The sequence below is a fragment of the Schistocerca americana genome, chromosome X, assembly GCF_021461395.2.
Source record: "Schistocerca americana isolate TAMUIC-IGC-003095 chromosome X, iqSchAmer2.1, whole genome shotgun sequence".
NCBI lineage: Eukaryota > Metazoa > Arthropoda > Insecta > Orthoptera > Acrididae > Schistocerca > Schistocerca americana.
The window spans coordinates 989,863,415-989,887,639 of NC_060130.1; the positions used below are offsets into that span (position 1 = coordinate 989,863,415).

At 43.6% G+C, this 24,225-nt stretch overlaps 1 protein-coding gene across 1 annotated transcript in view; it reads left to right on the forward strand.

The window, feature by feature from the left end:
- The window catches only part of LOC124556427 (latrophilin Cirl), a 799,014-nt gene that overhangs the window by 676,591 nt on the left and 98,198 nt on the right, over nt 1–24,225 (forward strand). Inside the window, exons 4-5 of the mRNA XM_047130383.1 lie at nt 4,585–4,777; nt 12,691–12,797. Of these exons, the coding sequence (XP_046986339.1) occupies nt 4,585–4,777; nt 12,691–12,797 (300 nt within the window). The remainder of the gene's footprint in view (nt 1–4,584; nt 4,778–12,690; nt 12,798–24,225) is intronic.

Consider the following 24,225-nt stretch of genomic DNA (forward strand, 5'->3'; position numbering starts at 1 on the left):
TTGCTGAGTCAATATTTAATAGTAATTGTGTAATTCTCTTTTGCGATATTACTCATTTACAGCCAAATATTACTTTGCTGTATAAGAAGCAAACATATATTTTAAGCATTGCAAAGTAGATAGATTTTTTAACCCCAGACGCGTTTCGTCTTTTGCTTAAAAAAGAAACTTGATATTTATTTACACTGTGTGAGCCGACCTCCACAAATCTTACGGAAAAGCAGATTCCGGTGCACCAGAAGTGATACAGCTACAATTCATGCTTTCTTTGACCGAATATACTGTAGCGAGATGAAGTAATTCAACAGCGCGAATTGTAGACTGTTTTACCGAAGTGTACAGAATAACTTACCGAATATTTACGTACGTAATTAAAAGAATATCTTGCGTGTGACAAAGAACAAAATTACATTTGAAAGCATTTGAAGAAAACCTTGTTTCCTTGACTTGACAGTATTTCTTCCGCGATGTTCATCGTAGCAGTCTCTGTATTACAACCACCTCCTAGGACAATCTGTTTCTGTCTGCAGAGCTATTAGAATGAATTATGTATCTGTATATCACAGTGACACATGCGAAAGTCTTACGTGGAAGCTGAGTAAAGGGTTTACTGCGACATAAAAAAATACGTAGCGGCCAATGCTGGCGACACAGTCAACACACACGTAGCATTAGTACGTCGTGAGGGTTTGATTACACCGACTGGCTCGGGACTCGAGGAGGCTAGCCTGCCCCGGACGACTAACGACGAGAGCTGGTGAACCGGCCAGCCTGCATGTGGTTTTTAGGCCGTTTCCTACGCCCAACCCTGCAAATACCGGGCTGGTTCCCACGTCCGCCTCAGATACAGGGTGCGCAAAATATTTTGAAAACGTTTTCACACATTGGGGGCGCCAGTAAGGCTATCCGGCAGCCATCTGTTACTAACATTGCGATAATCCACGGAATAACACAGACCTGTAGAGAAACGGGCTAAGGCAAGGAGGAGGAGGAGGAGGAGGAAGAAGAAGATAAAGAAGAAACTTGGGTTACAGCCAGTGTTGCGAGCCGGCCTCTATTATTTCATTACGCTTCGTGGTGCACGCACGTCACGTTGCTGCGCTTTCATATAAGCACGCCTTCTCCGGCGAGTGGGACTAGCCGCAACTGCTCTCCCTCTGTGGAATTTAGAAATTTGGTATAGAGACGTTAATTTTTTTTACGGCGCCGTTATAAAGCAACGCGAAGAATGCGACTGAAGCGACCAGTTGTGGGCCAGCAGGAAAAAGAGACGGGCCAGCGACAGGTCGCTTTCAAAATGCGCCACACTTTTTCCTCTTGCCGGCGTGCGCAGGCGCTGAGTCCTACGAAGGAACTGCGTTCGTCATAGCGGCGTCAGCGTCACGGCACGGGTAATGCGTATTGTGAGCGTGCTACGTTCCAAGCATCCCTTGTTTCCACTCACACTGATGTTGTTACTCTTGGCTGATCCTACTCATCGATAAGGACTAGCGTTGGAGAAAACCCAGTCCAATAATCTTAAGCCATTTTCTTTACCTTTTTTGTTTTTGTTTTCTCGTGTTCCGTGGGAGTTAGTAGATCACGTAACGAGTCGCCACATTTCAGTCTAATTAAAAACGTTTGAACGAAAACAAGAGACCTGAAAAAAAATGGAAATTTGTGGTAAGTTCAAAGTGGTTCAAATGGCTCTGAGTACTATGGGACTTAACATCTGAGGTCACCAGTCCCTTAGAACTACTTAAACCTAACTAACCTAAGGACATCACACACATCCATGCGCGAGGCACGATTCGAACCTGCGACCGTAGCGGTCACGCGGCTCCAGACTGAAGCGCCTAGAACCGCTCGGCCACACCGGCCGGCTGTGGTAAGTTCTATGGGACCGAACTGCTGGGGTCATCGTTCACTAGCTTACACACTACTTAAACTAACTTACGCTAAGGATAACGCACACGCCCATGCCAAAGGGAGGACTCGAACCTCTGACGGGGGCAGCCACGCGAGCCGTGGCAAGACACCTGAGACCGCTCAGCTACTCCACGCGGCAAGAGATTTGAGATAACACATACATATGAGTAATGCTTTGCTATATTAACCGCCTTTGAAAAATAATGCATCGATTAAATTGTTTAGCGTGTTGAGGAATATAATATAGAATCACCAGAATAAGGGAAAATTTGGAGTTGAAACAGGAGACTCGACGACACTAAAATTATTCTCAGTTGCCCGTAGGAAGTTTCTTGGTCTCTAAAATGGAAAAACTATGAAGCAGTACGTGTTATCGAGCTTACTAAAATCACCTTCGTATTGTCGGTACCGGTATTTCCTTTTGCCGCTAGTGCAGATATCATAATTGAGCGCGTTTGAAAGCAGGTCTGAAAATCTACTGAAATAAGACTAAAATAATATATAATCTCCACATCGACGAATGCCATTCATCGGTGAATGAAAATATGGATGGATACGGTGCAGTGAAAGCTGTGAACAGCTGTGGAATAAAACTACTGTGTCACGAGGAAGCGTTTTATCTTCAGCTGGGGTTCATCACTCATATTTCTCAGTTCTGCTGGCAGCCTGTTGCTCATGGAAGTGTTATAAAAATTCATAAATTCAAATGTGACCTTCATTGGTTAAATAATAGTGAACTTCTTCCTGTGCCTTTGTCTCGCATCGGCGCAGGGTCTTCAGGATTATTTACGGATTTGGAGGTCAGTTGAAGAGCTGAACTGATGTCCTTTCTGTCCACCCCCGCCCACGGAACGGAATGTGTGTACCCCAACTGGCTGAGTGTAGTGTTACGCGTGTCAAAGTGGTTGCGAATCGTGTAACTGAAGCGAGACTTGGGTACCAGCTCGATATTCGCCTCGTGGGGTGTGGGAAATCGCCTAAAAGCCACACTGGGCTGGCCAGCGCGCCGAGCCTCGTCGTAGATCCGGGTCTGGCGCACCTCCCCGTCCCGGAAGTGGCGCATTAACGCGCACGGCTCTCTGTATGGGTTGGTTAAATAATCACAGTGGGGAAACAAATGCTGTTTCGAGTGTTCTGAATGCGGGTGTTTTCAAGCACGTATTTTATTATGTTCCATTTTTCATTTTAATGCAGATTTTCCTCTGCTACTCCATCCACTCACGATTTACGAGGGCGTGCTGAAAAGTAATGCCTCCGAATTTTGTATGTGAAAACTCTTAAAGTTTGTTACATTAGACAAACGATATTAACATTCTAAGTCTTTATTCCTCACGTTTGCATATTCTCAGCCGTCTGCTGAGGGAACACTCCCTCCTTCAGCATGACAATGCGACCACAAACACGAGTGCTGCAATATCTTCAACAATCTGACGCCTCGGGTTCACCGTCACCGTTCAGCCTCCCTACACTCCCGACTTGGCCCCATCCCATTTTCAGCTCTTTCCAAAACTTAAAGAACACTTTCGAGGATTTCGCTTTGATAATGGTGAAGCAGTGCAAGTTGAGATCAGCTTGTGGCTCCTTCAACAAAGTCAAACATTCTACGGTGACGTATCAGCAGACTGATCTCTCACTGGTTGCCACGCCGAGGGCGCCATGTCACAGATTGCGCGGCCCCTCCCGCCGGAGGTTCGAGTCCTCCCTCGCGCATGGGTGTGCGTGTTGTCCTTAGCAAAAGTTAATTTAAATAGTGTGTAAGTCTAGGGACCGATGACCTCAGCAGTTTGGTCCCTTAGGAATTCACACACATTTGAACATTTTCTCACTGGTTTGTCCAGTGTAGCTTGTTATATTATGATGCGATAGGTTGAAATGGCTCTGAGCACTGTGGGACTTAACTTCTGAGGTCATCAGTCCCCTAGAACTCGGAACTACTTAAACCTAACTAACCTAAGGACATCACACACATCCATGCCCGAGGCAGGATTCGAACCTGCGACCGTAGCGGTCGCGCGGTTCCAGACTGTAGCGCCTAGAACCGCTCGGCCACACCGGCCGGCTATGATGCGATAGTCAAATGAGAAATAAATATGTGGACATGAAAAGTAAAGCCGGCCGGAGTGGCCAAGAGGTTCTAGGCGCTACAGTCTGGAACCGCGCGACCGCTACGGTCGCAGGTTCGAATCCTGCCTCGGGCATGGATAGGTGTGATGTCCTTAGGTTAGTTAGGTTTAAGTAGTTCTAAGTTCTAGGGGAGTAATGACCTCAGAAGTTAAGTCGCATAGTGCTCAGAGCCATTTTTTGAAGAGTAAAGATATAGAATGTTAATAACTCTTTTTTTTTTTTTTTTTTTTTTTTTTACTTGAAAAGAAAGCTTTTAGAGTTATCACAGAAAATAATTTGGGAGGCCTTACTTTTCAGTACGCCCTCGTACATAGTAGCACTTTTCCTTGTGTAAATGACTGCATTTTAATCTAGGAAGTAGTCATCGCCATATTTTCGGAGTGATCAGGGAGAACAGCGGAAAGCACACAGAAGATTAGTTTGTCGTTCTATAGTTTACCATTTCAGTCCTTTGTTTAGAATCCTGTGACCCGTCGACGGATTTTCCATTGTAAATTTGCGACTTTGTTGCAGCGTGAAGTGTAATGAAGCGAATTTTGTTTTATGTTTCAGAGCAACCGCGTTACGATACGGTTTACGCCTGTGAGGGTAAGGTGCTCGCCATCCGCTGCACCGACGGAAACCTCATCCATCTGATCCGCGCCAACTACGGCCGCTTCTCCATCACCATCTGCAACGAACACGGGAATACAGAGTGGAGCGTTAACTGCATGTCGCCAAAGTCGCTACGCGTGCTGCACAACAGGTATAAGAGCCGCCGCTCTCCCCTCCTGCCTGGTCCTTCCCATCCTGCCCCCACCCGTTCTACTTCCCCTCCTCCTGCCAGCTAGCTATAGTCCGATTACAATTGCTTGATAGTTGACACTTCACGCGTCGTAGCTGGTTTCCTCCAGTCTGAGCGCTCAACGTCACGCCCGAAACGTTCACCGTTACAAAACTGCCACAACAATTTACTCACTTTTCTTCAAACTCCTTGTCCGGCTTTCTTTCTTGATTTGTGTGGATCCCGTAATGCAGGGCCTGGCCCCTCACACACACACACACACACACACACACACACACACACACCGATGGTAACGAAATACACAGATTTCATACATAGCACTGAACACAGACTACTGCATCCTTCCGCACAAGACACAATCTGCGTCACATATAAAGTTATTATAATCACAGAGATTGGCTTACATTAGATTAGCCTCGCAAGACATTGCGTGAAGCCGAATTTTCGAAGGCTGCAATTAATCGTTGCAACTGCGTCACCAGAAACATAAACAAATTTTGCCAGCGTAATGGCGTAGCGTTCTCGTTAGCATATATACCCGACGTTTGGGAGGTCTTAGGTTCGAGGCTCGACAAATGAAGCAATATTTTTTTTTATTTTTCTAAATCTGATCAGAAGACATTGAGTATTTTTTATTCAATTAATTGGTATAAATGTAGTTATTTTATTTCTAATGCTTTTCCGCGTCATTTTCATCATCACAGTATCAGCTTATTTATTTGCTCTTATTTTTCTTCCTATCATTTTTTTTCCGTGCGGAATCTGCTTGTGTTCCCTACAGTCTTGGTAACGCGGCATTCCGTGCAGCCAGTGTGAGGATAGTGTAACCAAAGACAGTGAGAAATTACAGTTTGCTTTTACCGCTGAAATTGAAATTTTTCTGTCTCGAGTTTTCTCGTAGGGCTTAGCCTCGAAGGCCGTCAACAAAGCGATCGTGATTTTAGTTTTGCCGCAGATCGTTGATCGCCGTTTTCTCGGATACATTCACATCGCGATGTTGTGGCTAGTTTAGGACGTTAGTTTAAATTTACAGTTACAAAACCGTCGTCTGCCGCATTTCAGTCATTAGTCGCGTAAAATCAGCTGTCGACAGAGCGTCTCCCTCTTCCGTCGTAGTTCGCGCGGCCGCTTCCAACATTGCTCCGCGTTACACGTTAACAGCATTTGTGAAGTGAAGTGAAGTGACCCGCCGTGTTTGTGTGACGCCTATAACCGAGCGAGTGCCGGCAAGCGCATGCGGCAACACTGTAGCGGCAAGTGACACACGTCAAATGGTTCAAATGGCTCTGAGCACTATGGGACTTAACATCTGTGGTCATCAGTCCCCTAGAACTTAGAACTACTTAAACCTAACTAACCTAAGGACATCACACACACCCATGCCCGAGGCAGGATTCGAACCTGCGACCGTAGCAGTCGTGCGACACGCGTCAACTATCAAGTAATTTTAATCGGATTAGAGTATCCCGTGCATTGTTCCTGGTTGCAGCTGCTCATCAAAAGGAAATCCAGGTTTCCTAATCAGACGAGGCGGCATTTTTGTTATGTCTACTTAATGTGTTACTTCTGTTGTCTTAGCATCTTGTTACTGTTATGAGCATCGTGGATGGTTTCCTTTTTTATTTATTTATACCTTGTGTGTTCCTCCTATGCTCTATGCTACGTGTGCTTTGGTACTGCCACACGTATTAAGTCTTCATCCACTCGTTCGTGTCTACAAGTTCAGTAGTATTGGTCCAATTTGCTTTCACTAAAAAAGCTCTCGATGTTTACGGATGGCATTTCTGCCTAGATCTCATGAAGTAGAATCAGGATAGCTCTCATTATTTAGTACTTGCTGCGTGTATCTTCCTACTGTTCCACTTCTTATTTAATATATATTTAAATCCGTATTCGCCATCTTGCTTTGTTTATATCACAATGTCAGCAGATCGTTATAGCTTGTACAACTGAAAATAGTTTGCTCTTGCCTGTAAATGAGGTGTTCGCATATGTACCATCTTTTTAGTATCAAATCTTGCACTGCTCGCTGTTACTGGCCATATTCCAATTTGTATCAGTTTGTGACGGTCTGAGCTTTTCCCTCAAAACTGAGATACACTTCAATTTAATCATTTCATCACGTAATTTTTTCTGTTGCAGTGTAAGAAGCTGTAGGTAGTTCAGATTAATGTTGTAAATTTTTACTTTCTCCTCTATTAAAATTAGATCCTGTGAAGATAGTTTATAAGCTAAAATTATCACCTTTTACTGTCCATTTTGTTGTTTGTCTGATACAATTATATTCATGAAATTTTACTTCGCTTTCCTCAGAGTTCTATAGGAACTTATATTTCATTCATAAATTTCCGCTAGAAATATATCTTCACGCCAGCGTGTATCTTGCTTTGTCTGTGGTTCTTAATTATTTGCTTTCGTTCCAGCATATTCAAAAATAATTCTTCGCTTATATCGTATATTTTGGACAGTAAATGCTACGGGACTGTTGTTGTTTTCCTTGGTGAGGCACAGACGCGTCAAACTGCCGTCTACAAGTGTAGTTGACGACACTTCTCAACTGAACACTGAACTTGTCAGAAACTATGTCTGCCGCACTCTAAAAAGAGGCGGACTCAACCTGCACAATACTTGCTTTCTTCTCCAACATCATATTTAGGGAATATCCGTCAGCAGTTTCCAGATTTTTTTCCCTTTTCCGTCCGTTTGTTAAGTAGCAAGTGAGTTTCAAACGTTGACCTCATTGTGTGCCGTGTGTAGTCTGGGAAATGCCATCCGTTTACCATTTAAAGACCACAGAGAAAATATTGCAACGAATATTACGGAAGACCAGAATTTTTCAACAATATACCATATTCATTTCATGTACTTAACATTCTTTGTTCTTATTTTGTTCATTTAATTATAATTTTGCACTGCTGTGCGGTTTTGTAGGTATGGTTGCAGGATTCTTTCTTGTACAGGATGAAGAAAAAGTGCCACATTTGACGGTCAGCATTCGAGTCCTCATCTCAGTTCAAAACAAAAGTGTATCTAGCAAAACCTTGTCCCGCCAATGCGATAAAAAAAAGAGACCGCAACAGCAAGAATAGGTAGCATCAACTCTGCCCTATGCCGGAGCTGTCCCGTTAGTTCAGTGAGACGAGACAAGTAAAGCCAACAGAAAATAATAGTGCATACAGTAACATCGTCCGTATCCAATGAGGTAGAAAAAACACACTATGTAGGCTCCATTTGATTGCACATTATGCTATGCACAATAACTCCATTTTGTACGTCTGACATCCTAGTTTATGTCTACAGAGCTGGTACGTACTCATACGAGCAACTTTCACTTTGGAGAAGACGTTGAAAGAGACCATCTTGCTTTTGTAAATACTTCAGCACTCACTGGACCCTCCGCAACACATCTGCATCCACCATGGCCGAAGTGGTGTGTGCGCGCGCGAGCTATTAGGTCGTGGGGTACTTTAAACTTGTTCCTTTAAGTAGCCCCACAAATAAAAATCTAGTGGATTAAGGTCCGGGAAACGCGAAGGCCAGAACATTGGACCTATATCACCAATCCATTTCCCTGGAAAGGCTTCATTTAAATAGTTACGCATATTCATTCCAAAGTGTGGCGGTACACTCAAACCATAGCTGTCGCCGAACTCCATGTGGAATGTTTTCTAATACGTTAGGCAAAGTGTTGCAAAGAAATGTACGATACAGCAGCACATTCAACGTGTCCGGCAATAGGCAAGGGACAAAGCTACTTCTCCCACAGGTATAAGCCGAAGCGTGCCGAAAAGCCACGTTCACGGGTGACATGTGGGTTGTGTTCCGAGCAATAGTGGCTATTGTGGATGTTGAAAATACCTTTACGAGTGAAGCTAGATTCGTCACTTCATGTCACGTTATTTATAAAATGTACTTTATCTTCCACTTGGTGCAAAAGCCATCCACAAAACTATACTCGTCGAGTGCGGCCTTCTGGCTGCTGCTGTCGAGTTAACGTGCAACGACACGGATGCATTTCTTTATCGTGCAACACTTCAGCAGCCAGTCAATGAGATATGCGGAACTGCCTTGTACTTCGCCGAGGTGACTGGTGAACGGTTTCGAGAATCGCCTCCTCTGTTTGTCGAGTACGCCTAATCCTTGGACGACCTGTGTCCGTTGCTTGTGGACGAAGATTACCGGTTTCCCGAAGGCTTTGCTTCAGGCGACGAGAAACATTTCTACTGTAATGACACCTTTGAGGGTACCGTGCAGCACCCCACGAGTAGGAGCAGCTTGAATGAGACTTTCCACTCTGCAGCGGAGTGTGTGCTGATATGAAACTTCCTGGCAGATTAAAACTGTGTGCCCGACCGAGACTCGAACTCGGGACCTTTGCCTTTCGCGGGCAAGTGCTCTACCATCTGAGCTACCGAAGCACGACTCACGCCCGGTACTCACAACTTTACTTCTACCAGGTTCGCAGGAGAGCTTCTGTAAAGTTTGGAAGGTAGGAGACGAGATACTGGCAGAAGTAAAGCTGTGAGTACCGGGCGTGAGTCGTGCTTCGGTAGCTCAGATGGTAGAGCACTTGCCCGCGAAAGGCAAAGGTCCCGAGTTCGAGTCTCGGTCGGGCACACAGTTTTAATCTGCCAGGAAGTTTCAGGAGCAGCTTGGTTATCAGATGCACTCGGCACCAAAAGCATATCGACGTAGTTATCGTTTGTGTACTCCATCGGGAAGCCGAGCTACGAGAACTTCGCAGGCCTAGCTATGGTTGTGTACTGTGCGGTTAGTGGACACTTGCATGCATTTCAATGGATGCCACTGTCACGTGATAGGCTATTGTCATGTGACGTAACCATGTCCTGCTTATAAACGACAAAAACTATGGAATGGATGGTTAAAAAATTTAAAGAAAAAGAAACCTGAGGAGGATTCGAGCTGTAGCTGTGTGGTGGATGCCCCAGCAGTCTACTCTTTGAGCTACGACGGCTAGTGTGGTAGTGTGCGTTGATACATGTTCTTCTTGACATTCCGATGAGCTACAAGATCTGAGAGTATTGCTTGGTCCTCGTTTTCATACATAAGGTTTCAAAATGCACGCGATCTGAGTCTGCTACATAAACTTTTGTCTTCAATCTGGATGAGAAATCGCATGCTGACCTCAAAGAGTGGCATTTTTTATTCACCCTGTATATGTAACGCCATGCAACGTTTATGTAGCCCTAACCCCCTCTTTCAAGCGATATATGTCATTTGAACTCTAGCACGTCACGCTTACAGGTTTCAGATGTTATATATTTGGTGTTAGTAGTTTATTGTAGACAAGTGTGTTTGTGTTATAATTCTGTTCCTTTTAACGCTGTGTTTTATTTGATTAACGTACGGTACTAACTATTTAAGTTTTGGCTGTTGACGCTTGCCTCTGCGTATGCACAATTCCTTTTCCTCCGTAAACTACCGTGTCCTGTTCCTGTGCACACATTTCTTTTGAGTTTAGTAGAATAAATGTTCTTTGGACCCCTGTGATGGTCTAGTAGTTTGAACATCCAGCGCACTGTGCCAGCGGGCTTTTCCAGCCACTGCGGATATGCGCAAGACCCCAGAGGTCATTTGTTTTCTTTTCCAGGGTGTAACCTTCCTCTGCAACATATACACAGTTTGATATGTCCGTGATTCTGCAACGGAACTCACGATATTTAACCCTAGCAATACCAACGGATTTTCCATAACGCCTATTGGCAAGTAGGGGTAGTTTATGCCCACCCTAAAAAAAACTGAAAAAAGCGGAATAATTGCTTATTTGTTGACTTCATCAACAACGTACTTTTGCAAGACATGCAGATGTGTAAGTAGAATACAGAACCTGAAAATATCTTCTAGCACATTCTTAGCAATATTTACACATTTTCTATAACATTTACTACCAGTGGGGGTACTTGAAGCCCACTGTAATATAAAAAAATTTAAAAATTAAGAAATGAAAATTTCGCTAATTATTGTTATCTTTTACTCGCAACAAACTGTTTAAATAGATATTAATGTGTAAGTAAGGTCCTGAACCTGAAAATATTGAATATGACATTCATTGGGAAAATGACATCTACTCGAAAGACTTAAATGTTTTGTATAAGTTTAACTGAAAAATTAAAAACATTTACGGAATTGTTTAGAAGATGTCATTAAAAACAATAAATATTTTTTACAAAATTTTATGAGCTAAAGTAACTGGTTAGATTAATTTTCTAAAGTTGGGCAGAAAAATAACCCCCAGCCACCCGTTGATATTGCGAGGGTTAAAACAACGTGGAACACATTTTTGTGGACACAGACACTCACCTATTTTTCATTCTTGTTCCATGAGCGCGCATAGCTTTCTAACCATGAGACACGTGCACCAGAGAGGCATTCGTTCAGCGTGTACTTGAGGGGTGTCGGGAACGCTGCAAACCCGCTGTTAAGCGTCTTCTGCTTCCACCAACTGCTCCCTAAATAGCTCTTCTGCTTGTGCTCTTCTCCGTAGCTGTAGCCTCATACTGTGACTTCTTCTGTTCAGAAAGTGTCACTTTATTTTGTGAAATAACGGTAACAGTATCGGAAGACCAGAAAAATGATAGTTGTAGAAGAAGAGAGAAACATTAACGAAAAATGGAACACAAGTTTGGCAACTCGGCACAAACAAATCGAAAATGTTTTTCGTACTTTCCGGCATTCTTTCTCCGTCGTAAGGAAGTGCATTTTATAGGAGAACGATTAGAGAAGATCCTTTTGTGTACATGCTGCTTGAACAGACACATTGAGAGCGAGAGAGAGAGAGAGAGAGAGAGAGAGAGAGAGAGAATTGTTTTGGGCGGGGGGATTGAGAAGGCGGGAAGCGGTGCAGAGGGTGGGATAGGAAAAAGAAGACTGGAGCGGAGTGGAAGAAGGAGAAGAAGAGTTATGAATGAAATGGAGAAGCCGTCAGGGTATAAGGAAACAGACAGGCGACGTCCATCGAAAACGTTGTTGTATATGAAGTGCGTTTATTGCATTCGCTAACGCCCCACCAAAAAAAAAAACCCTCACTGGAGCATCCTAATCATCCCAACTATAACAGCTTCTACAACCATGTTCTCATCTTGGTTTGATGAAGATGTCTAGGAATGGGGACATATCAAAACTGTTATTCTGTGTTATGGGAGTTCTTCATTCGACACTACTCCATCTTTTTTCTGTAGTATCAAACGAGAAAAATTAAGTGTGCTCTTGGGTCAGAAACAGATTGAAAATGAGACCAGTGATAACAGTAGAAAATAAGGTGGACTATTCAGAGTTTTGCAGCCTGCGTGATAGTCTTAAAAAACGGTTCCTCACTCAGTTCGTGACCAGAAACAGAAAAAAAACTAATGGTCAGCAGGCAAGATAATGAGGGATTAGATAAGTCTGCCGAAGGGAATAGCCGGCAACAACGCTCAGACGATCGAGTTGAAGAGCAGCTTCCACAGTTTCTGCTAGCCGTATTGTGTGTTCTCGCCGTCTAGCGCCCGTTTAAATTTGTCCGTCGACTGACTTTCCGGTTATTGTGTTCCAGTTTCTGGTCTTCCGTACTGTAGTCTGATGTTTTTCTTCATGTGAGGGGATGTTTAATATCCCGAGTGGGCGGAGGGAGGGTGATACGACACGAATCACGAAAGATTGATTCTGCCCTCCGTCCGACCCAGCTACAGCGCACTAAGTTCCCTCTCTATTTCAGCTGCGAGGGTCAGCCGCACTGCGAACTTTTGATAACGGACGCTGTACTGGAAATGCAGCCCTTTTGTCCTGGCACCCTCAAGTACATAGAGGTTCACTATCAATGTAATCCGGGTTAGTGCAGAAAAGAAATTACATTTTTTATTATCTCTGTTCGCCAGATGTAGCCAGCAGCAGAACTGCAGTATTGTTGCTGCTACAAGTATGTTCGGGGATCCTTGCCCGGGCACTCTAAAATACTTAGAGGCCCACTACCAGTGCATGCCAGGTAAGTACTCCACCTCTGCACGTAAAAGCTTGTCGCTCTTTTCCCGCCGTCACTATGGTTTTTACTGCAAACGAAACGTGTCTATGCGTTCACTCCAGTCCCTATCAAATACCTCGCAGCGAATCTACGTCGAAGCTGTCTTCTTCATTAAGTTAGTCTGCATCTCTTCAGTCAACTAATGTGTGATCGTTCGCAGCAATTAAGAAACAAGTGCAATTCGGTGTAATTTAAGAACGCTGCCTGATACGTGCATCACATAGTACTTCCTTTTTATTTCAACCCCAACTTTTTTCTCTCTTTTTGTAAAGCCTTCGTGTTGTAACCAGCTTTTCCTCGCTGAACTGTGTGTTCCTTGAAATGGATGATGTCCGTGTCGCACCATCACTGACAGGATGTTTTGAAGGCCAGACGAGGGTTTGTTTGCTTTATTTTACAGTGCAGGAGAGTTCACGAGCTATTTATATACGTCAGTCTCGAAGTAATGAATTGCTTTTATCATCGAAACTACATAACGTATGCATTATTCTAGATATGCTCCCGTTTTGGAGTTTACAATCATTTAATTTCCACTGTAATTTAAGGACTGGATGATTCTTGTGTTTTACTTGTACGAGTAATTCCTAGTATATTGTGTCGCTGTTTATCTTTCTTTGCACTTCTCCACCGTACGTAACAGTTGACTCCATGTATGACTTCATGGTTCTCTTAGCATTTGCCCGTGACAAATGCGAAGTACTTCCCGTCCAATCCCCGGTCATTAGCCCTTTTTCTTGTCACCGTATTTTTCACCTCTAGCAATTCTCCGTTCGTGTAAAAAAAAAAAAAAAAAAAAAAAAAAAAAAAAAAAAGAAAAAGAAAAGGCAGGATTTGGCTCGGTTTTCACACCGTCTCCCATCTTCGGTGAGCCAGAGTGCTTAGAGTGTCATGCTGTTAATGTGTAAGGCGGAGCAATGTTGAAAGCGGCCACCGCGAAGTACGGAAATGGGAGATACTCTGTCGATATTTGATTTAAGTGACCAGTGACTGAACTGCGCCAGACGATGACTAGGAGACATGGCGGAACCTCACTGAAAACCATACAACAGGTATAACCCACATTCCTGAAAATGCGCATGTCGACAGCATGCTTACATTCCAATTTTGCTTTTTCTGTTCTACATTGCTGAGGATCGTCGGCTGTTCCGTTCGAAATTCAAGACCATTCGCACCAGCTTGATTTTCCGTGTAGAGCCGAGAGCTTGAACATATATTCGTTTTTTTCCCCTTTTCTTCCAGGTTGATCGCTGATGGAAGTAACTTGTAGCCCCCATGCTTGACCACACTGCGGTAGTGAACAGAAAACTTTCGCAATAAATGGGAGTGCGTTATATAAAGACTTGGCAGAGTTACTGCCGTCACGTAAACTTTACTCACACAAGTCATGGCCACGGAAAGAAGCAACAAGTTTTATTGAAGTCATCCGTCCTGGGTTGACCGACCGAAATCGGCGCGTCTCTCTCCATTCGTGAGCTTCATTTGCGGCGCTTAATGAATAATTCTAGCGAATAATTTTAAGTGGGGGGCGCGTAATCTGTTCGCATTATGCTCAACACCGGAGGCTGGCTTGTTTTGTGGGAGGAGTCAAGATGTGTACGCGCTACATCGTAATTAACGCAGAGCCCTCACTTTTTAAGGCTTCTAGTTCATTACCGCCAAGGTCAGCGTCAGAATCGCGTACGTATTAGGCGGCCTCGCTGTGAAAAGGGACGTTAATCAAGGCGGAAAGCGGCCGCCAATGGGAATCTGAGATTACTACTGTGTAGGCGTTAGTGCTCTGAGAGACACTTCGTAAATCTAGCGAGTGCGTAACTATTTTTTGTTGTTGCCATTATTAGGGATTTAATCTGTGTCACCGTAAAAGCGATAAAGGACAGAGCGTGTGGGACTTACAGCTGACAACTCGGCCGCGCGCTGCTGGAGGGAGGGAGGGGGATATTTGGATATTCAGGTCTAGAATGACTACTAACTATGATAAGCAATTGAGTCCTTAAAATGCAAACGTGTAAGATCTTGAGGCGAGCGAAGATTGCTGCAATAACAGAGCGTACGAAGAACACGACAGTTAAAAAAAAAACTTCAGTCCCGTCTTTCTTCTGTGTCAACTTTACGAAGTCATAGAATGATCCTGAAGCGCATTTAAGTGTGTCCGGGTGGAGCCATTATTAGACGGCAAGCAGTCTTTCGCCCCGGCAACTGTCCGGAACCGCACGCATCATAAAGAAGACAAAAGGAGATCACAGGTGCAGCTTTATTCAACTCTCCCACCCAGTCATAAGCAAAACTATACACTACTATGAAGAAATATAGACTAGCAGAATTCATCGGGTGCTTGATACGAAACAGAGGATTCTTTCTTGACCTACAAACAAAAAAGGAGTCGATCGCGGATGCAGAAAAACGTCTGACTCCCGCCCCGCGGCTGTTTAATGTACACTAACTGATCACATGTATCCAGAAACTTACACACATTAAAAAAAATTTTTTTTTCATCACCTCGGTTCCGAGAGTTCCGGAATCTGTACAGAAAATTGGAATAGATATCAACATAAACATCATTTCCGCCCTTTTTATTGCTCATGAAAACCACACATTGCATGTTGTACCACCATATAGCGAGACCTTCAGAGGTGGTGGTCCAGATATCTGTACACAGGTACCTCTAGTACCCAGTAGCACGTCGTCTTGCATCGCCGTATACCTGTATTCATCGTCCACAAGTTCATCAATGCACTGTTGGTCCAGATTGTCCCACTCGTCAACCGCGATTCGGTGTAGATCCCTCAGAGTGGTTGGTGGGTCACGTAGTCCATAAACAGCCATTTTCAATCTATCCCAGGCATGTTCGCTAGGGTTCATGTCTGGAGAACATGCTGGCCACTCTAGTCGAGCGATGTCATTATCCTGAAGGAATTCATTCACGAGATGTATACGATGGGGGTGCGAATTGTCGTCCATGAAGACGAATGCCTCGCCAATAAGCTCCCGATATGGTTGCACTATCGGCCGGAGGATGGCATTTATGTATGGTACAGCCGTTACGGCGCCTTCCATGACGACCATTGGCGTATGTCGGCCCCACATAATGTCACCCCAAACATTAGGGAACCTCCACCTTGCTGCACTCGTGTGTCTAAGGCTTTCGGCCTGACCGGGTTGCCTCCAAACACGTCACCGACGATTGTCTGGTTGAAGGCATCTGCGACACTCATCGGAGGTAACGTTCTCAAACCATTCGCCAAACCCAAAAACTTCCGTCGGATTTCCACAGAGTACAGCGTAATTCGTCACTCCAGATCACCCGTTTCCAGTTACCTCAAGCGCCAGTTAGCATGGACTACATAAATACGTGGATTATGATAATCTACTCTGTCACTGTTCCTTATTATTTACCTCCTACGAACTGTTATTGTGCTAGGTGGACTGGTGGTAGCACTTTTAACTCACGAGTGAGTTCTGCCGCTGATCTCCTGCAGTTTTTTACAACAGCTCTCCGCAATGCTTGTCGGTCCCTATCCGGCAGTACATAAGGTCTACCTGGTCTTGGTTGGTGTCGCTGTTCCTTCACGTTTCCACTGCACATTCACATCACCAACAGTTGATTTGGACAGCATTAAAAGGGTTGAAATGTCCGTGATGGATTTGTTTCTCAGGTTAATCCAATGCCTAGTCCACGTTGAGCTCTCCCGATCGACCCATTATGCTATTACTGCGTCTCTGCTGACAGCAGAATAGTTCAAAAATGGCTCTGAGCACTATGGAAATTAACTGCTGAGGTTATCAGTCCCCTAGCACTTAGAACTAATTAAACCTAACTAACCTAAGGACATCACACACATCAATGCCCGAGGCAGGATTCGAACCTGCGACCGTAGCGTCGTGCGGTTCCAGACTGTAGCGCCTATAAGCGCTCGGCTACTCCGGCCGGAGCAAAATAGTTAACTACTCCTATTATACTGGCGGGTCCGCCTCTCGTGATATCCGGCCATCCAGATTTAGGTTTTCCGTGATTTCCAGAAATCGTTCCAGGCAAATGCCGGAATGGTTCCTTTGAAAGGGCACGGCCGATTTCCTTCCCCATCCTTGACACAATCCGAGCTTGTGCTCCGTCTCTAATGTCCTCGATGTCGACGGGACGCTAAACCCAGTCTTCCTTCCTTCCTTCTCGAGATATGTAGTGACATTTCGCATTACGTGCTTGTGTCAGGTAGTGTACACACTAATGATCAGTCGATCAAAACGGACACCCGTTTCTTTATCTTTGCAGATGCTACAGCCGTCGCCGTTCAGAACAAAGCCTTCGAACGGATGGGAAAGAGACTAAAGGTAGCGGTCGGGCACTTAGCTGTTTATTGTAATAATGATCATTTAAATCCCAATTAAAAAAACATAAGTTTGTTATTTCTGTTTGCGCAGCTGAGAGGCAAAGAAAGAGGTTAATGTAAGATGGAATGGATATCGCCTTTCACAGTGCACTAACCCGAAATATCTGGGAGTCAAGCTTACCCAGAAGGAACACCGTATGAGAACAAAAATGAAAGTATGCACCCAGAATACGGAAGCTTACAAACAGCAGATAGGGAGCATAACCGACTGTCCTTCCTGCGTCTGCTTTGTCGTCTTGTTTCTCCGCCGCGGAGCACGCGGACCCTGTCTGGCGAAACCGTACTCGTTCGAAAGAAGTAGATGTAGCCCTGAGTGCGACAGGAACTATCATTCTAGGATGCCTTCCCTTACCCCTCAAAGTCAGATCTATCAGAATAAACGCCGAGAAGAATTGTCGCGGAACTCCCCTCCAGTAGGCCCATGTAATATGTAATAATCCGAAGGAGGAACTCCCGTATACAAATTGGAAAGTCCTGAATCACCTAAGGATCGGCGTATCCGGGTGTTTAGTAAATTGGAAGAAATGGGACTCCAGTAGTAATGTTGAACGCTGTGAATGTGGCAAACTGCAACATCCACACCACTTGCTAATCTACAGAAAGTTGGATGAACCCTCCACCTTAGACGAATTGGTTACAGGAGACGACAAGGCTTTTCAGGCTGGTCTCATCTGACTTGAAAACCTGTAAATTTTGGTTGAAACTATTTTGACTACCACATGACGTATTATAGTATTATTTAATGTTCTTAATGTGTTGGCTCGGTTATGATAAATAGTTCGTTTTAATACTGTATATTGTTCTTATTGTCTCTAATTTGTGGATTCTTCATTTCCTTCTTGGTAGAAGAAACTGCAAAAAGGTGAGAATTTAAGGAGATGTTACCTGGATAAACTGAAAGAACCAGAAGTTGTACAGAGTTTCAGGGAGAGCATAAGGGAACAATTGACAGGAATGGGGGAAAGAAACACAGTAGAAGAAGAATGGGTAGCTTTGAGGAATGAAATAGTGAAGGCAGCAGAGGATCAAGTAGGTAAAACGACGAGGGCTAGTAGAAATCCTTGGGTAACAGAAGAGATACTGAATTTAATTGATGAAAGGAGAAAATACAAAAATGCAGTAAGTGAAGCAGGCAAAAAGGAATACCAACGTCTCCAAACTGAGATCGACAGGAAGTGCAAAATGGCTAAGCAAGGATGGCTAGAGGACAAATGTAAGGATGTAGAGGCTTATCTCACTAGGGGTAAGATAGATACTGCCTACAGGAAAATTAAAGAGACCTTTGGACAAAGGAGAACCACTTGCATGTATATCAAGAGCTTTGATGGAAACCCAGTTCTAAGCAAAGAAGGGAAAGCAGAAAGATGGAAGGAGTATATACAGGGTCTATACATGGGCGATGTAGTTGAAGACAATATTATGGAAATGGAAGAGGATGTAGATGAAGATGAAATGGGAGATATGATACTGTGAGAAGAGTTTGACAGAGCACTGAAAGACCTAAGTCGAAACAAGTCCCCCGGAGTAGACAACATTCCATTAGAGCTACTGACTGCCTTGGGAGAGCCAGTCCTGACAAAACTCTACCATCTGGTGAGCAAGATGTATGAGACAGGCGAAATACCCTCAGACTTCAAGAAGAATATAATAATTCCAATCCCAAAGAAAGCAGGTGTTGACAGATGTGCAAATTACCGAACTATCAGTTTAATAAGTCACAGCTGCAAAATACTAACGCAAATTCTTTACAGACAAATAGAAAAACTGATAGAAGCCGACCTCGGGGAAGATCAGTTTGGATTCCGTAGAAATGTTGGAACACGTGAGGCAATACTGACCCTACGACTTATCTTAGAAGAAAGATTAAGGAAAGGCAAACCTACGTTTTTAGCATTTGTAGACTTAGAGAAATCTTTTGACAATGTTGACTGGAATACTCTCTTTCAAATTCTAAAGGTGGCAGGGGTAAAATACAGGGAGCGAAAGGCTATTTACAATTTGTACAGAAACCAGATGGCAGTTATAAGAGTCGAGGGACATGAAAGGGAAGCAGCGGTTGCGAAGGGAGTGAGAGAAGTTTGTAGCCTCTCCCCAATGCTATTCAATCTGTGTATTGAGCAAGCAGTAAAGGAAACAAAAGAAAAGTTCGGAGTAGGTATTAAAATCCATGGAGAAGAAATAAAAACTTTGAAGTTCGCCTATGACATTGTAATTCTGTCAGAAACAGCAAAGGACTTGGAAGAGCAGTTGAACGGAATGGACAGTGTCTTGAAAGGAGGGTATAAGATGATCAACAACAAAAGCAAAACGAGGATAATTGAATGTGGTCGAATTAAGTCGCGTGATGCTGAGGGTATTAGATTAGGAAATGAGACACTTAAAGTATTAAAGGAGTTTTGCTATTTGGGGAGCAAAATAACTGATGATGGTCGAAGTAGAGAGGATATAAAATGTAGAATGGCAATGGCAAGGAAAGCGTTTCTGAAGAAGAGAAATTTGTTAACATCGAGTATTGATGTAAGTGTTAGGAAGTCGTTTCTGAAAGTATTTGTATGGAGTGTAGCCAAGTATGGAAGTGAAACGTTGACGATAAATAGTTTAGACAAAAAGAGAATAGAAGCTTTCGAAATGTGGTGCTACAGAAGATTGCTGAAGATTAGATGGGTAGATCACATAACTAATGAGGAGGTATTGAATAGAATTGGGGAGAAGAGGAGTTTGTGGCACAACTTGACTAGAAGAAGGGATCGGTTGGTAGGACGTGTTCTGAGGCATCAAGGGATCACCAATTTAGTACTGGAGGGCAGCGTGGAGGGTAAAAATCGTAGAGGGAGACCAAGAGATGAATACACTAAGCAGATTCAGAAGAATGTAGGCTGCAGTAGGTACTGGGAGATGAAGAAGCTTGCACAGGATAGAGTAGCATGGAGAGCTGCACCAAACCAGTCTCAGGACTGAAGACCACAACAACAACATAGAAAAGTTCCATATTTAAGATTGGATAACAAGTACACTGTTTTTATTCTACTGATATTTTGTTTGTTTCAAGTTAGTTTTCTCCTTAATGGACCACTTTCAGGAAGCAATTGACTAGCTGCTGGAACGGACATTTGTTCTTCGGTAACCCTACATTGTAAGCAAAGATCCAATGCCCTTGTGCATCGAACTTGTTTCTTAGCGTTGAAATTACATTTTACTCAGTCGACAATATTTATTGCGCTTAATAATGTCTGTTAGGTGAAGCGTAATTTCAACATTAAGAAACAAGTTTGATGTACGAAACTATGCAAGTGGATTGTATCTTTGTTTATAATGTTTGATTACCTAAGAACAAGCGTTCTTTCCAGACGCTAGGCAGTTGTTTCCTGAAGATGGACCAGTAAGCCGAAAACTAGTTGGAAATAAACAAAAATCAATAGAACAAAAAGCTTGTACTTCTTATTCAACCTTACAAAAATTAGTGTCCGTATCGTACGATGTCTTGGACAAGAAAGAATAAATAAAATCCTCGGTCATCTACAATAGTGATTCTAAAGATTCGGACACCCTGTGGAGCTGCTTCTGTAAAGGCCGGTTCCCACTAGGGCTGCCGCGCGTCAAAACCGCGCGTCAGCGGCGTGGTTGCCATGGAAATGGCGTCAGCGGCAAGGCGCGGCGGGCTCTGCGTCGCGGTTTGACCATGTCGAACCGCTTCCGCTGCCGCGTGACGCGCTCCAGGTGCGCGCCGCCAATCACAGAACGCGCTGAGCGTGACGTCAGGTACGGAACCCCGGGCCACACGAACTTTCGCCGAACCGCTGGCGCGGCTGCGGCGGCAGCTATGAAATACTTATCATCCGATTCCAAGGAAACTATTCGGTAGAAAAATTTGATTCTTGGTCATGTTACAGCCTGATATCTTCTCTCGATAAAGGACCGAATTTCTTTTCGTTATTCGTCGTGGTTACTTGCTGTATCGCATTTACGTAAACCTTTACACGAAATTTGAATGAGTGTGCATAGGTAAAAACGCATTGCGTGGACTTTGCGTATAGTTCATTTTAGGTAATACATTATTGCGTATGAAATTTAGTCAACATATCGAAATTGTTTTTAAAGGTGAGATCAGATCGATAGCTATCACCGTTCTCGAGATATTGAATGATATGTCGGCGGACGGGCTGTGCCGTGACCGCACGCGGGTTGCTCGCGGCGCGACCGGTACTTCGTCCTGACCGAGCGAGGTGGCGCAGTGGTTAGACACTGGACTCGCATTCGGGAGGACGACGGTTCAATCCCGCGTCCGGCCATCCTGATTTAGGTTTTCCGTGATTTCCCTAAATCACTCCAGGCAAATGCCGGGATGGTTCCTCTGAAAGGGCACGGCCGACTTCCTTCCCTAATCCGATGAGACCGATGACCACGCTGTCTGGTCTCCTTCCCCAAAACCACCCAACCAACTTCGTCCTGCTCGTCGTAAACCGTGTGGTTGTATCAACCGCAGATTTCGTAAACGGTTCAAGAAATCGAAACGTGTTTTTTTTTGCAAACGATAACTTGTGAAAAGTCATGTATTTCGTCGCATGATAAATATCCTAAATCTGTTTATCTACCGAGATATGAAAGTAACTACAGTTTTTCAGAAGGGATAGATGAATTGTTTTAAACAGCATGTAACAGCATGTAATAGCATGTGGAATGAGAAGTTAAACCGAAACTAATTTGCTGGTATGTCATAAAATGTAATTTACTAAATATCTACAGCTATTGATTATTTCCTTTGGTAAGTAACAAACCTTTTTTCTTTATCCAGTGAACTTTACTGATTCAACGCGCGTTTCGCCTTTTACTTTAAGGCATCTTCGGTGGAATCTAGAATGATTCAGTTTTGTTTTGATATGTGATACTTGCAGATTGTAAAACAGTTGACATCTTTTTTTACGTGAATGACTGATTACTTACAGTGAATCGAGTTTTTGGCGGACATATGCGTTTCGTCTCACCTGGTCACATGCTGGAGGTTGAACTAAAACTTAGATTATGGAACATAAGCACATTTTCATGTTCGCTCTTTTTTCTTCTGTCACTAGCTGTAGACGTTTTACCGAAAACTCTGATTTGAAGTCGTAACTACAGTGTGTTCACCTCATGTCCCTTCCTGTCTGGTTTGTTTATGTACATGTTGCCAATCTGCAGAATTATATGCTGAAAACTAATGTTTGTTTATTTTTGTTCTCTTTATATCTGTATGTATGTGTGGCTAGCCAGTGATAATTATAGAAAGTTGAAAGTAAATCCGTTAGTTGTCAGACAGTGGTTGAAAGATTTGGTGTTCAGCTGATTTCAGTTTTGGTTTAAATGTTTTGTGGAGGAGTGCATGGAAGAGTAAATTCACTGCTTACAGTAATAGGTAAAATAGTACAATAGAATTTCAACAGATGATTATTATCAGAATACTATCACCCAACCCCGTTGTCCTCACTCTTTGACGCCCCATAATACGTCCTGTCAACTAACCCCTATTGTTGTCAAGGTTGTGCCGTAATTTCCTCTTCCTCCTCTATTTAATTCCGTACTTCTTCTTTAGTCACACGATCCTCGTATCTAATCTTCAGCATTCTTATTGATCACCACGTTTTGAAAGCGTCCATTGTCTTCTTGACAGAACTGTTTATCGTCCACATTTCACTTACATACAAGGCTGCACTCCACACAAATACCTTTGTAAAATAGTATCCAACCATTAGAATTTATATTCGATGTGAACAAATTTTCTTTTTCATAACGCTTTTTTTGCTATTGACAGTCTTCAGTCAGGTTTGCGTCTGCACCAGGAAATACCTTACAATTTAAAATCTGGTTTCAAAAACTGTGTTCCAAATATATATTATTCTTTCATGATTCTTAAGCGAGGTGCTGGCGATGATTACATTATGCTCTGTGGGAAATTCTATCAGGTGGCTTCCACTTTCATCCCTTCCACCTAGCCTTTGTGTTCTTACTGTTTTCGTGTACCCGCTACCGTATCACATTTTAAATTTTGTCTCCCTTAACTATCTGAATAATCTCTTTTATCGTACATTGTTTCAATGTGTTAGGAGGTAGTGATCAATCATGAATGGTAGTCATGAAATCTGTTTATGTTGAAATGAGAAAACACGAATAATGAAATATATGAAAGAGTACATTGTACAGAAAATGAAAAATTGGTATGTCTTCACCCAACTTCGTCTTTCCTTCATGTAGGTGTAAGATATCGTTATTCAAACACACCGGTCGTTTCGGTGGGTCCCAGCCCGTACCTCAGTGGCTGTCCGTCATTGGCTACCGCTAGCGTCTGCCGCTTCCAGGTGGGAACGCCAATTCCGCGAGCCGCCGCGTCAGCGCGGAAAACGCTTGCCGCTGCCGTTGCCGCACGCCGCGCTGCCGCGCTCTAGTGGGAACCGGCCTTAAGAAAGTTGGCGAACAAATGGGAACTCTTGGAAGGCTGCTCAGCAATTGTACAAGACATCAATCCCGTTCCCAATGGTTCCTCTACACGTCCCAAACCCTTTTTTAACTTGTAACAGAAATTCAGCGAGGCGAATACCGCGTCAACAGCAGAAATACTTCATCTCAAAGTAAAATTTTCTGTCATGAAATCGAAATTTGTCTTTCCACAGTGGCACTGAACAAGAGACATGCTTCGAGAACAAGGGAAACAATATCTGTGTCAGCTTTGTAGTTCGCTGAATAAAAAGTCAGTTCCTTCTGACTTTACTGTCAGAACAGGTGTTTCGCTTCGTCCAGAGACCTTACCTGGAGTATTTGTTTAACTTTCGTAGCATAAAAATAGAGTAATTACATAACTGTTGCGCAGTAGGTGCGGAGACGAGGTATTCTGTTTGAGGAATTTACCTTTTGCTTTCTGTAGCGGCGCTGTCGCTCAGTTGTGCGCTCCACACGACCTCGCATAATTGTCTCGCAGCCTCATCTCCTATGCATCTCTTCCATTACATTCCCCGGAAACGGAAAAATAATAAGATCCG